At 30.3% G+C, this 12,825-nt stretch overlaps 2 protein-coding genes across 2 annotated transcripts in view; both read right to left on the bottom strand.

Annotated features, from left to right (window-relative positions):
- LOC100816447 (NADH--cytochrome b5 reductase 1) overlaps positions 1-1,190 on the bottom strand; it is a 4,704-nt gene extending 3,514 nt beyond the window's left edge. The window contains exon 1 of the mRNA XM_003554011.5: positions 768-1,190. Within this exon, the coding sequence (XP_003554059.1) occupies positions 768-876 (109 nt within the window). The 5' untranslated portion in view covers positions 877-1,190. The remainder of the gene's footprint in view (positions 1-767) is intronic.
- Positions 1,191-5,610: 4,420 nt separating this feature from the next.
- On the bottom strand, positions 5,611-11,938 carry LOC100792849 (zinc finger protein VAR3, chloroplastic). The gene is made up of 6 exons (XM_003553309.5): positions 11,479-11,938; positions 11,274-11,391; positions 9,539-9,819; positions 9,264-9,362; positions 7,566-9,181; positions 5,611-5,905 (listed from the first exon to the last, which is right to left on the bottom strand). Exons 1-6 carry the CDS (start codon positions 11,838-11,840, stop codon positions 5,880-5,882), a joined length of 2,502 nt encoding a protein of 833 aa, XP_003553357.2. The 5' UTR covers positions 11,841-11,938; the 3' UTR covers positions 5,611-5,879.
- Positions 11,939-12,825: the final 887 nt, after the last annotated feature.

The following is a 12,825-nucleotide window of genomic DNA, read 5'->3' as shown; positions in this document are numbered from 1 at the left end:
GAGAGGAAAAGACATTATTTAGTATTACCATTGGAAGTAGCTCGTAAATGATCCAGAAAATACCACTGCCAACTCAATAACACACAGCATGGTCAGACATTAACAGTAATTAACGATGGACTCTGAGTCCTGACCATATAATTCTGCTGAACAATCCCTAAGGCATTCAAAGGAAACACAAAATCCAACCAAACAGAACTGCACTATTGGAACAGAAATATAGAATCAAGACAAGAGCAACCAGCATGTAATAAACCAACACAACTAGGCAGAGCAAGGTTGTCTAATAACAAGTAAGAAACTGAAAAGTTTGCAGATGATTCCAAAATGTTAATATCCAAGAATTTCTCAACAACAAAGTGCATTAACAGAAACTAGGCCCAGGAATAGTTCACATCAGATCCATTCCAATGAAAATCAAACTGAACTTGCTACGCAAATACAACGAAATGAGCACTCTCCATGCAGTAATACACAAACTGAAGCAGACCTGGCAGGCACACTATTGAACTTTCTTAACATATAAGGACTGCCCTTCATGTCATTACCAATGCTAAATTTTATGAACAAAACTAAGATTAAATAAATAACATCTTTTTGAAAAAATAAGACTACCTCGTTTACATCGAATTCTCATAAAGGAAAAAAAAGCATGTGGGATCTTCTCTTACATGTAGAACTAAGACAAAGAAGACCCTTATGCATAAATCAAAGTAAAAGCATGGAATTTCAAAATGGGCATAACATAAAGTAGAAAAAGGTCATACCTTTGCGCTTCTTAGATGAATAGAGATAGACAGCACCAAGCCCAATGGCTACAACGGCCACGGCCACACCCACAAGTATCTGATTTTCTGGTGCTTGCAAGAAATCCATGATTTGAATGAGGGGTGAGTGAAAGGGAAAATGGGTGTGTGAAGGGAGAAGAGAAGAGAGGAACTTGTAAATAAGAAAGGAAATGGAGAATTTAAAAAATGGAAAAATGTAAGAGAGTGAAGTGGTGGACTTTGGTTCTGAAGGAATGAATGGTTGTGCCTTGTGAGGGATCTGGTGCAACAACTACCAACCCCCTCTCTCTTAGGCAGAGAAATCTGGTACTAAATCAATTTCATGTTGATGAATTTTCAACAAAGATTATATTCATATAATCATTTTATGTAATGTTTGTAGAATTTGATTTAAGTATGGTTGAAAGAATTTTTTTTTTCTATTCTAATTTAATCATAGGTTGTTGTGTATAGTAATTGATCGCTTTTATAATAATTATTTTAAAACATGTGTTTAAAATAGTTTTGATTAATAGTGCATAAATCATTTAAAATTAAATTTTATGTCTTTTTATCTCTCACTTATTTTATTTTATATTTATCTTATTTATAAAAATTATATAAATAAAAAATTTCTTTTCAATATATTTTTTCTTTTTAGTCAATTTCCTTTCTGTTTTCTATTCTCCTGTTTTTCATTTTTGACCTTTGAATTCAATTGGTACCAGTATTTTTTAAATGTTGGCGTATTGCATTCATTTAGTGTATGAAATTATGTGTATATGTTAACTTATAAAATATCATGTTAAATTTGATAATAATTAGTGATGATTATTTTAGTTTTTGAAATTATAAAAAATGAAAAATAAAATGACTAATGGAAGAGAATAAAATAATATTTTTTTAATTTTAAATCAGCTAGAAATTTTAAAAATGAATTTAATATATTAATCGAATGACATTTGATAAGTACATGCATGCATGTTTCAACATTTGGGTCGAGTAATCGAGTTGTGTCAACCATGGTCCATGTACCGACTTGGACTCATGGTCACGGACTGCATATGGTTTATATTTAAAAAAAAAAATATTAGTGTAATGTTCTGTGCCCTACTGTTGAACTTATAATTTATGATTTTTTATATTATTATATTTTATAATATATTTATCAATTATTTTTAAAATTTTATATATGTTAGTATATATGTAAATAAAATATAAGATAATTATGAACATTCATATATATATATATATATATATATATATATATATATATATATATATATATATATATATATATATATATATATATATATATATATATATATATATATATATATATATATATATATATATATATATATATATATATAGTTTTATATTATAAGTGTTTTATTAATTTTTTTCTATAAAATAATGCACATAAGACTATGCATAAGATCACAATGCCCGCGGAAGATAATAATCACCCTTTACCCATCTCCATAAAGAAATACTTCATCGTGTACTTGCAATTTTGTTGAAGGTGATACATAGCCCATAGCCCTAGGTCGGTTTTCTGGCATTTTAATGTTTTCTAGAGCAAAACATCGAGGAGAAAAATAAACAAAATAGAACGTTTTAAATAACTGCAGTAAATTTTAATTTTAACATGTCTTTTTTGTTTCATTGAACATTATTTCTTTTTAAATCATAATTATTTTGATTTACAAATATTTGTTGTAATTTGTAAAGGAAAATATTTTTTATAATCATTATAATTAGAATATTTGATTCATCAATAGAACCCTTAGATATTATTACAATTTTTAGCCCTTTAGACCAAATATAAACATTTATAAAAGAAAAGATTGTGATTTATGAATACTAACATTTGTATTATTTGTACATCAAAATTTGAATATCATTTGGGTACCGGTTAGTAAACACATAAATATTAACTAATTCCGTGTATAATTTGATATACAGAGAATCTTTTTTGACATATTTGAATGGAATAAAATTAAATCATATTTTAAAAAGTATTATGAAATTAGTTTTACAATACACTATCAAATTACTATTATTATTATTATTATAAAAATATTTAATTAATATTAGAGTTTAATGAATATATACTATCAACTAATTAAAGTTTTTATTTAGTATGACTTTTAAGATGTTGATAATAAAATTTAATAAATTTATTATATATGATAGTGTTTTTTTTAAATCTATATATTATGGTTTGTTATTGAGTAAATTGTTTCACACTATTAATACATATACTTTTTTTTCTCTTAAATTGGTAATATATATATATATATAATATTTTCTCACTCATTCTACAAACTACTTACTAATTGGAAGAGTTGGCACGCACATTATTTTCGTTCGAGCTTTTAGCGACGCACGTGGTTTTTCTTTTAACCCGGTTTCCACAACAAGTAACCAAACAACTACTTCTGGAAAGTTTCCAGTATTCTATTTTTGCACAAACCGCACCAACCACAGTCAATTAGGCTAAGTTTGTTTGCATGAAAGAGAAAAAAAAAAAAAGGAAAGAAATAAGTAAAGAGAAAGAAATGTAAGACTTACAGATAATTTTGAAAAATAGGATTAGCCGATTAAGGGTAACTATTTTGGTATTTTTGAACAGTATAAATATTTTACTAGTGTTTTTTGCTATAATTAGAATATATGGGGCTTACTATTTGATACCTAGATGCTGCTTTCTGCACTCCATTATTGTTTTCTCTCCATTGTATTTGGGAAAGTTCAATCTGAAATCCAATTTAAGGTAAAGTGATACCTAAACATTGATTAAAAAACTCAACTACTAAATTATTTGTGTTAATAGTTTTTAGTATTTTACCTCTCTCTCTCTCTCTAATATATATATATATATATATATATATATATATATATATATATATATATATATATATATATATATATAAATCAACCAAGAAAATGTTACCAATCAATAAAAAAAAAGCTATACATACAAATAAAACCGATTAGACAATAATACTAAATTTTATGTTTTTCAAATGCAATATCTAATTAGCTTAAATAATTATATTAAATAGTATATTTATCAAATAAAACATATTTTTTATATTTATTAATATATTATATACTTTTAAATGGATAATTCTTTTACTGATAAAAAAATTAACTGCACTACACCAAAAAGTAAAAAAAATAAAAAAATACACCATCATCTAATTATAAAATATCAAATATAAAAAATTTGTTTACTTTCACAATAACTAATTTAAAACTCACTTGATTAACATTTTTTTATAAAGAATACTATCTTAAATTGAACTGCACAAAAAAAAAAGTTAGTAAATCAAAGTTATATTAAATAAAACTAACTGAAAAATTAACGGTAGTTGAAAGTTGATAATTGATAAATGAGAACGCTTGAACTAGCTTATTAAATAGTAATTTTTTTGCTAGCCAGAAAACTTATTGATTGTTTAGCAAAAAAATATATTTTCTAACATTTTTTAAAATGTTACTTAAAATGGTATTTTTGAAACGTTAATTTCTAAATTTTTATATTTTATTCTCTTATATCCTTAAAATATTTACAAAAATTTTATATTTTCCTCTTTAAATAAAATAGGATTTTATTATTTACTTATTTATTTATTTTCACTCATTCACATGTCTCAAGTGTCACTTGCTCGTCACACTTTCTTTTCCCATTTTTATTTTATTTTAAACTTAATTAAAAATATTTCAAGATATAGTATCATAATACATAATATGAAAAATAATAATAATATTGAAACTAAAAAATATAATGAAATTGAGTTATCTTCAAATAAAAAAATTATAAAAGTTTAAAATTAATTAAAAAGATAAGTTATAACACCTCAAAATATATCTTTATGATTTTATCTATAAAATAAAATTAAAATTTGTATAAAAAATATTATATAAATATATTCAGTTACTTTAACAAATAGTTTTATCAAATCATTATTATTTAACATGCAAGTTTAACAGCTGGTAGCTAGCTTTTGAGCTAATTTTATTGAAGATAACTTAAGTTGAAATTTAAAGTTAGAGGACAAGAATGTCCTCTTTGTAAAAAAATTAATTAAATGTATTAATACAATAAATATAAGTTAGTGTTTTCTTAATTTCTATGTTTAATTACTATTTTAAAAAAGTATGGTGATTTATTTCAAATTTAATTATGTACTAAAATTATTCTTATTTTTAATTAATACAGTATTATTCATAAAACGTATTTTAGTTTAATAAAATTTAAATGCATATTCTATAGAACATATCTTCTTTCATGTATATGTTTTGAAAGTGTTGTTGATCTAGTTGTGCTTGATATGTTTTTTAGTTACAGGTGTGGGACACTGATAGAACAAATACATACAGTTGATCTAATGAAGTTTTTGTTGGGTTATGCAAGTAACTTATTTGTCTCTTCAGAAGGGAGCAGCCTCAATAAAAGAGATCTTGTTGAATCATCTATCAGAAATCTATTTGGTGAACTTTTCAAGCTGAGTTATAGTGCACCTGGACAAAACGCTTTTGATTCAGTGCAAAGTCCAATGTACTTTTTATTATTACTTTCAATTTTAACTATAAGCCCCTATGAATTATCAACTATGTTACTTTGTGTAATGCTGGAACACCAAGGTGGGAGTGTGGAACTATTGTTTTAGTTAATTTTGTTTCCTCTAGTCTTATACAACATTCTAATTAGTCTTCATACTCTTTAATATTGAGCAGGAGTAATTTCATGAATTTTACAAGAAATATCAAATGTCTTGAGTGTAAACATTTTGGTATTAATTAATAGGCTATGCTGGATTTTATTATTTTATTTTTCTGAAACAACATCTCTACTATAGATTATACCATTTCTTCATCCCACTTCTAAGCTTATCCCTTATTAATGCAAAGGACTACATAATTTCATATTTGCTCCAAACTATTAACAGCAAGATTCCCATGTTTCACGACTGAAATTCACTTCATAATCAACAGCAAGATTCCCATATATGCTCCAAACTATTTGTAAATTCCTTCTTTCTGCCAAATAGTACAGTGTCGTGGTTTGCATTCGGAACGATGCTGATTACAGCATTAGGACTAGAACACTCCACTGGGACAGCCCTCTACAAGAAAAATGATATTTTTAAGAAGACAAGTAACAAAATCTATACTTAATTTGTGGAGATGAATATTTTTCTTAAACTAGATATAACATAAAATATAAAATGTGAAAATTATTTTTAAAGGAAGTAAGAAAATCTATACTTAATTTACGAAGGAGAATATTTTAATTATAGATACAATTTTCATAGTGCGCAATATAAAATACAACTTCAACAATCAGATTAACTTTAGTCTTTAATTTATAAATTATATTATTCATGTATTAGGACTTCAATTATTCAAAATAGTTTTACATAGATTGAACTGTTATTTTACATTTTTAGAGTATAAACACAAATTTTGTAAAACAAGTTAATACAACATCTGAATTTATATGTAATTTGTAAAAAAACCTTAAATTCAAGGTAATATACCAAATATCATATGAAATAACAAGATCATGGTACCTATAGTTCATGCAAAATTTCTAGCATTAAAAGCTCAAAAAAATGTGCAAGATCAACAAACTCAACCTCCTCCAACAGATCAAATTTAAAAGAAGAAATATTATTCTATATAACTACAAAACAATAATATTGTGCTTTTAAAGCAGGATTAACAGTCTCGATCGCAAGGCAACAATACAATATAAAATTAATTTTTCTTTAAATTGAATCATATAATAATTACAATTCACGGGTCTAGTTTAATTTTTGAAAAACCAAAAAAATTTCTCCTATCAAACACCCCTAAGGATCTAAATCAATTGATTAAACATGATGCGTAAGTTATTATGCTTGATAGTGCCTTTGATTCCTACCAATAAAAAAATATTCACCACCCTAAGCATTTTATTACCCTGCCCACGAGGAAGTGTAGTGTAATTACTTCTTAGTACTGATATTCGTATACCTAAAATTTAATTACTATTAAACATTCAATAACTTTGTCAGTTGTGATATTATTTATCACAGGTGGGTAATTGATACAACTATATTTATTTACTTTTAACCAATTGCAAAGTAAAATTAATCATATTTATATATGTAGTTAACTAATTAATAGTCTACATTGCCATAGATTTTTTTTAGTTATATTATAAATTAGAGCAAAGAAGGATTTTATACGTCTCACAAGTTTTAACGTAACAGCCAAAATAAATTTGTTTTCAATCTTGCTAGACTATGTGTTTACTAACATATTGATAATAGTGATATTGAACTTGAATATCTTAAATAAGATCTCATATTAAAGCTTTGGTGGATGGAAAAAAAAGCGATTAAGAGAGATGACTCCATTAAAAGTGATCAATCAGATTTACTAGTAGAGATGCACAAATGTGATGGTGACCCAAAAATATATTAGTGTTTATACAAACAAGATGAACACTTGATGTATCAACCAAACACGCATTTACTTCAATCCTAAAACTTAAATATTTCTAGTTCTACATTATGGATAGAAAAACTGAGTATACAAACAATGGTTTTAATGCATCACTTATTTCTGAAATTTCAGAAGCTAGTCTCTCGACAAAGATAAATACTTGATGTCAAAATTCTGTTACAAGTGTAAATAAAAGGTTTGATCCATTTCTATATTTGCCAGCAACATTTTAATTGCACGTTGAAAAATTAAGCAAATGGATAATAAATTAATAATACTACCACTTTCAGCTACCTTCATTTTCTTTTTTAATTGGATCTGAGCTCGCGGTTGGAAGATTTCTTCTGTACTGCTGAGACGTCAATCTCCTTTCCAATGGTGTTTTCCTCTTGCTTACAACAAATCTGTTCACCCCTTTGCGCATAGGCATTATTGAAGGAAAATCTTCATCTGGAATTTGACTGAGCTCAGAAATATCCTTAATCTGTGCAATGCGACGGAACCACCTCTCAGCCTTTGCCTCCTCTGACATGTCCAAAGGATCTGGTTCCTTCACAGCTGACCCCTCCAAACTCTTTCTTGTCCACTCTGCTCTACCACTCTGGGTCTCAGATGCTGGTTCCGGGGATGAACTCCCAGTCAAATTTGGAACCTGATCTTGATTGAAACTCTGCCTTGAATTTCCACTGGTTGTTGCCCCATACATAGAACCAACATCATTGTTATTTGAGCTTTGTTCAGAAGGATTTGGACTCTGTCCACGTTGAGCTCTAGCATCAACTGACATCTCTGGAGGCTGCTGCACCACCTCAGATATGAAAGATGTATCATCATCAGCCCTATCCGTCAAAGCAGTTGCATCTGCCACTGATGAATCTGTTCCATCTTCCTGCTGCTTGTCCTTTTTGGCAAAATAATCAGGGGGAAAGGGAACAAAGGGGACAAAGTTGGTTTTGCCAGATTGTTCCATGGCCGCAAGTCTCTTATATGCTGGTGTAGTCAAAGAACGATCTTTTTTCTTGCTAACAACAAATCGATTTTCTCCTTTGCGCATGGGCATTATTTCAGGGAAATCCTCATCAGATATTGCACTTGGTATATCTGGAAAATCATTCAGCTCAGCAACCTTTCTAAACCACCTCTCAGATTTTTCACCTTGCTCTTTCTCCTTGTCCTCCTCTGTGATATTTTGGCTAGTAGAATTATTAGAAAGTTGTGAACAGTCTCCCAATCTAGCATATCCAACATCAGCGTCTAATACCACCTTTTTGCTCTCCTCTGCTAGCAAGTTCTCAGACTTTTGGGAAAGTGCATCTGCAGACAATGGAATGGGAGGAACAGTACTAGTGTAGCTCCCTTTCACATTGTTAAAATGTGAAGTATTGCTAGCAAATGAAGGATGGCTGTCTCCACTGGCATTTTGTTCATCAACAAAGTTGTTATTGTCAAATTGAGGAAGGCCACCTGAACGTCTTAGCATTTCATCCAGATTGTCATGGGATTTGATTGGCTCCCCAGCTTTAGAATCCTCAATCCCGGGAATGTCATTATTGGACAAGTTTCTCTTGTATTGAGCATTAGCCAACCTCCTCTCCAGTGGAGTCTTTCTTGTGCTCACGACAAATCTATTCACTCCTTTCCTCAATGGCATTATTTCAGGAAAATCTTCATCTGCCATGACACTGTTAATATCAGCACTGCTGTCTAGTTGAGAAACCTTGCTAAACCAACGTTGTGCTTTTTCTTCATTAGCAGCTAACCTAGCATCAATGTCTGAAGTATTAGGATTGTTTCCATTTTCGTACCCCATATTTGGCATGGTATTGGTGGCACCCAGAGATATTTGTCCAGGTCGCTTGCAATCACACCTTAAGCAAGTCATATTCCTCCCATAGTTATAGAAATCACACCTTCATAATGAAAATCCTGTTAGTTGGATGTCTATATCAAAGGTTATGGGGAAAAACATTTCAAAGGGAGGATAATACTTACTGAGGACATTCCCATTCACCTCCAGCCAGTTGTCTTTTTGGCCTTGCTTCCTCACACTCAAGACATTTGATATTTCTTGCAAAATTCATGAAATTACACCTGCTCAATATTAAAGAGTATGCAGATTAATCAGAATGTTGTATAAGACTTGAGGAAACAAAATTAACTAAAACAATAGCTTCAAACTCTCACCTTGGTGTTCCAGCATTACACAAAGTAACATAGTTGATAATTCATAGGGGCTTATAGTTAAAATTAAAAGTAATAAAAAGTACCTGGGGCAAAGCCAATCACCCCTCTTCATTTCAATTTTTTGTCCAGGAGGCTTTGTCAGTCCAAATCTGCCAGCCATTTGACTTTGCACTGAATCAAAAGCATTTGGTCCAGGTGCACTATAATTCAGCTTGAAAAGTTCACCAAATAGATTTCTAACAGATGATTCAACAAGATCTCTTTTATTGAGACTGTTGCCTTCTGAAGAGAAAAATGGGTTACTTGCATAACTCAGCAAAAACTTCATTAGATCAACTGTATTTGCTCTATCAGTGTCCAACACCTATGAAGATCATATCAAGCACAACTAGATCAGCAACAGTTTCAATGCACTTGTCAAAAATTGAAATTAAGTGTTAAAACATGAAAAAAGATGTTCTATGCAATATGCATGTACTTTTCTCATTTATTTTGGAATGAATTGAGATATGCATTTAAGAAAAGGTTACACGGTCAAATTTTCCTACCACTATTTGCATTTTTAAATTGCTTTGTAATTTCTGGTTGCACATACCAATAAGCTACTTACACAGTAATGAGGTCTAATAAATGTACCAAAAATATGATGTTAGAAAAGTAGTAACTAAATTTCAATGAAGTATTTATTTTTTAAGCACAGATAACCCAGTTTTATTAGGGAAAGAAAAACCAACGAAGCCTAACAGAGCGTAACATAAAAGAGAACTTATCATTCAATAAGTAGGTGCATCACACCAAACATTGCACAAAATCCTTTTATGAATTGAGACAAAATTGCATATAACACTTCAAACATAAGATGTGGCAAATGTAAGTTATAACAATCTTTCTTAAAAATGAAACAGACTAAAATGAATATCAGTGGGAAAAATGAGGTAAACTATGTTTGCATCTCTACCAGGAAGACTTTGACTTATATTTTTTGTCCTCAAAGTCAAAAGGAAACACCTTTGTTTGCTTCAAATCAAATAGTTGCTAAAGAAACTCATAATTTTAGGGTTACTAAAAAGTAACTACAAAACAAAACAAATTAAATAAATACAGCCTATTTTCTCAAGAAATATTTGTTCTTCCTCTCCCATGAAGTCTTATCTTGACAGTTGACATCTGTCTCTCTCTCACGTGGGTTTCCATAGCATATACAGAAGAACTGAACAATAGAGCCAGAATTCAATAACTGCTAAGATATGAAGCGTCCAAAACTTACTCTAGTGGGAGTGGTAGATTTTATAAAGAATTTAGGAGGGAAATTTAAAAAAAATCAAGTTTCAAGTTAAAAATAGAATGATATGAGCTTTTGAGATTTTATTTAGATAAACTTCTCCAGAATCTATTCTAGGAGAAGAAAATACGAAGGAAAAATGAAATGAGCTTCTCCATGAGCTAAAATTAACTTATGCATAAGCTAATTAGTAGAAGTTCTCTCATATTATCTCATATTAGTCTCTCCAAAAGATGATTATTTAACTTACACATAAGCTAATTTTAGCTTATCAAGAAGTGCTTATGGAAAAGTTTATTCAAACAGGCCATAATTCATAAAAGGTAACCAATGTCGAAGATCTTAAGTTAGAGAAAGTAAGTTTGTTACTGTGATTGCGAAGGTTCTAGTGAAGCAGTAAAATTCCTTTCAGCAAAAAATTGCACCCTAACAGCAGCAAATTAACATTCTCAACAGCAAAACCATAGTGAATTCAAATACAAACTAGTGAGAAACCCAAAAGAGAAAAACTAAGCAGAAGGCACAGTGACACTAACATTGGCGTCACCGTTGGAGAGAAAGGACTTCATCTTCCTGACGGAGTCGTCGGCGTCGCGGAAGAGAAAGGGGGAGCCGTGCTCAACCACCGCTGCAATGTCTCTCGTAGAAAGCAACCTACCACCATTCAATTTCAATTCAATTCAACTCAATTCAGCATCGAATTCAACAAGCTCAGATTGAAATTGAGAAAAAGAAAGAAACCTGAGAAGGTTAGGTCGGTCGCGGGCGAAGGCCAGGAAGGCGGTGGCGTCGCGGAGGAAGGAGTAGGAGAGCCGTTCGGCGGCGGCGGTGAAGGTTTGGTCGGGGAGGGAAGGGAGGTAGCCGGCGGAGGAGATGTGGGAGAGGAATGAGGACCACTCGGGCCAGGAGGAGGAGGAGAATGAGGAAGCTTGGGATTGGGAGGCTTTGAGTTTGAGTGGGAGAGGAGAGGGAGAAGAAGAGAGGTGGAGGGAATGGGTGGATAAGAGGAAGAGGTTGCGGTGGTGGTGGTGGTGGTGGTGGCGGCGGAGAAGAGGGAAGGGAGTGGCGAGGAGGAAGAGGAACCTTGGGGCCACGCCACCCATTTTCGTCGTCTGCTAACGATGCCTCTTACTACTACTGCAAATGAAATTTCATTTTCTGGACTAAACTACAACACTCCTAGTCATAAGTTTTTCTTTTCTCTCTCTATCGTGACATTTGGTAATAAAATATAGGGGAAGGAAGATCAGATTTTAAACTTTAACTTATATTTTGGATTTCTTATAAATAAATAAAAACTTATATTTTGGATTGATTAATCTCTTAATTTTTTCAAATTTTAAATTTTAGTCTTGTATATTTTTGTTTTATAATTTTTAGTTTTTTTATTAATTTTCTAACAATATTTTGTCTTAAAAAAAATCGTCTGCTTTTAATCTCACTTATTTTCATTATTTAAGATTAATCTATGTTTTATTCATTTTTAATCTCGTTTATTTTATATTTGAGGTTAATTTTGAACAATAAAAATAAATAAAAGAATAAAAAGTGAACAATTTTTTTTAAAGAAACTAAAAATGCTAAAAAATAATAATGGAGGATTAAATTCACTTTTTAAAAATATATTTTTTATTCTTGAAATTTAGGATAAATTCACTTTTTGTTCCTAAATTAAAAATAAAAAATCTAATTCCTCAAATTTAAAAAATGTTTTTAAGCTTTAAAATTTGATGTTTTGAATCTTTAAAATTTGATGGCATTTATAATAGTATCACATTTCCAAGATTGAGGGGCAAACAAAAAGCCAAACTAAGAATGAAATATTAGATTACTATTGAGGACAATTTTTTTTATGCAACTTTCCTGAAGGCTTCTGGTGTTGTATCTTAGCCTTCTGACACACTAGGCACGCAAGGACAAACTCATTAACCTCTTTCTTCATATCCGGCCACCAAAACACCTGCTTAAGGTCTTGGTACATCTTAATCGCTCTCGGGTGGATACTCAAACTACTTCTATGGCCCTCCTCCAAGATCGCTCTCCTGAGCTCGATACACTAGGAACACACACCTTATCCTGGAATCTCAA

Source organism: Glycine max, chromosome 19, assembly GCF_000004515.6.
Source record: "Glycine max cultivar Williams 82 chromosome 19, Glycine_max_v4.0, whole genome shotgun sequence".
Taxonomy (NCBI): domain Eukaryota; kingdom Viridiplantae; phylum Streptophyta; class Magnoliopsida; order Fabales; family Fabaceae; genus Glycine; species Glycine max.
This window is presented reverse-complemented; position numbering and strand designations above follow the sequence as displayed.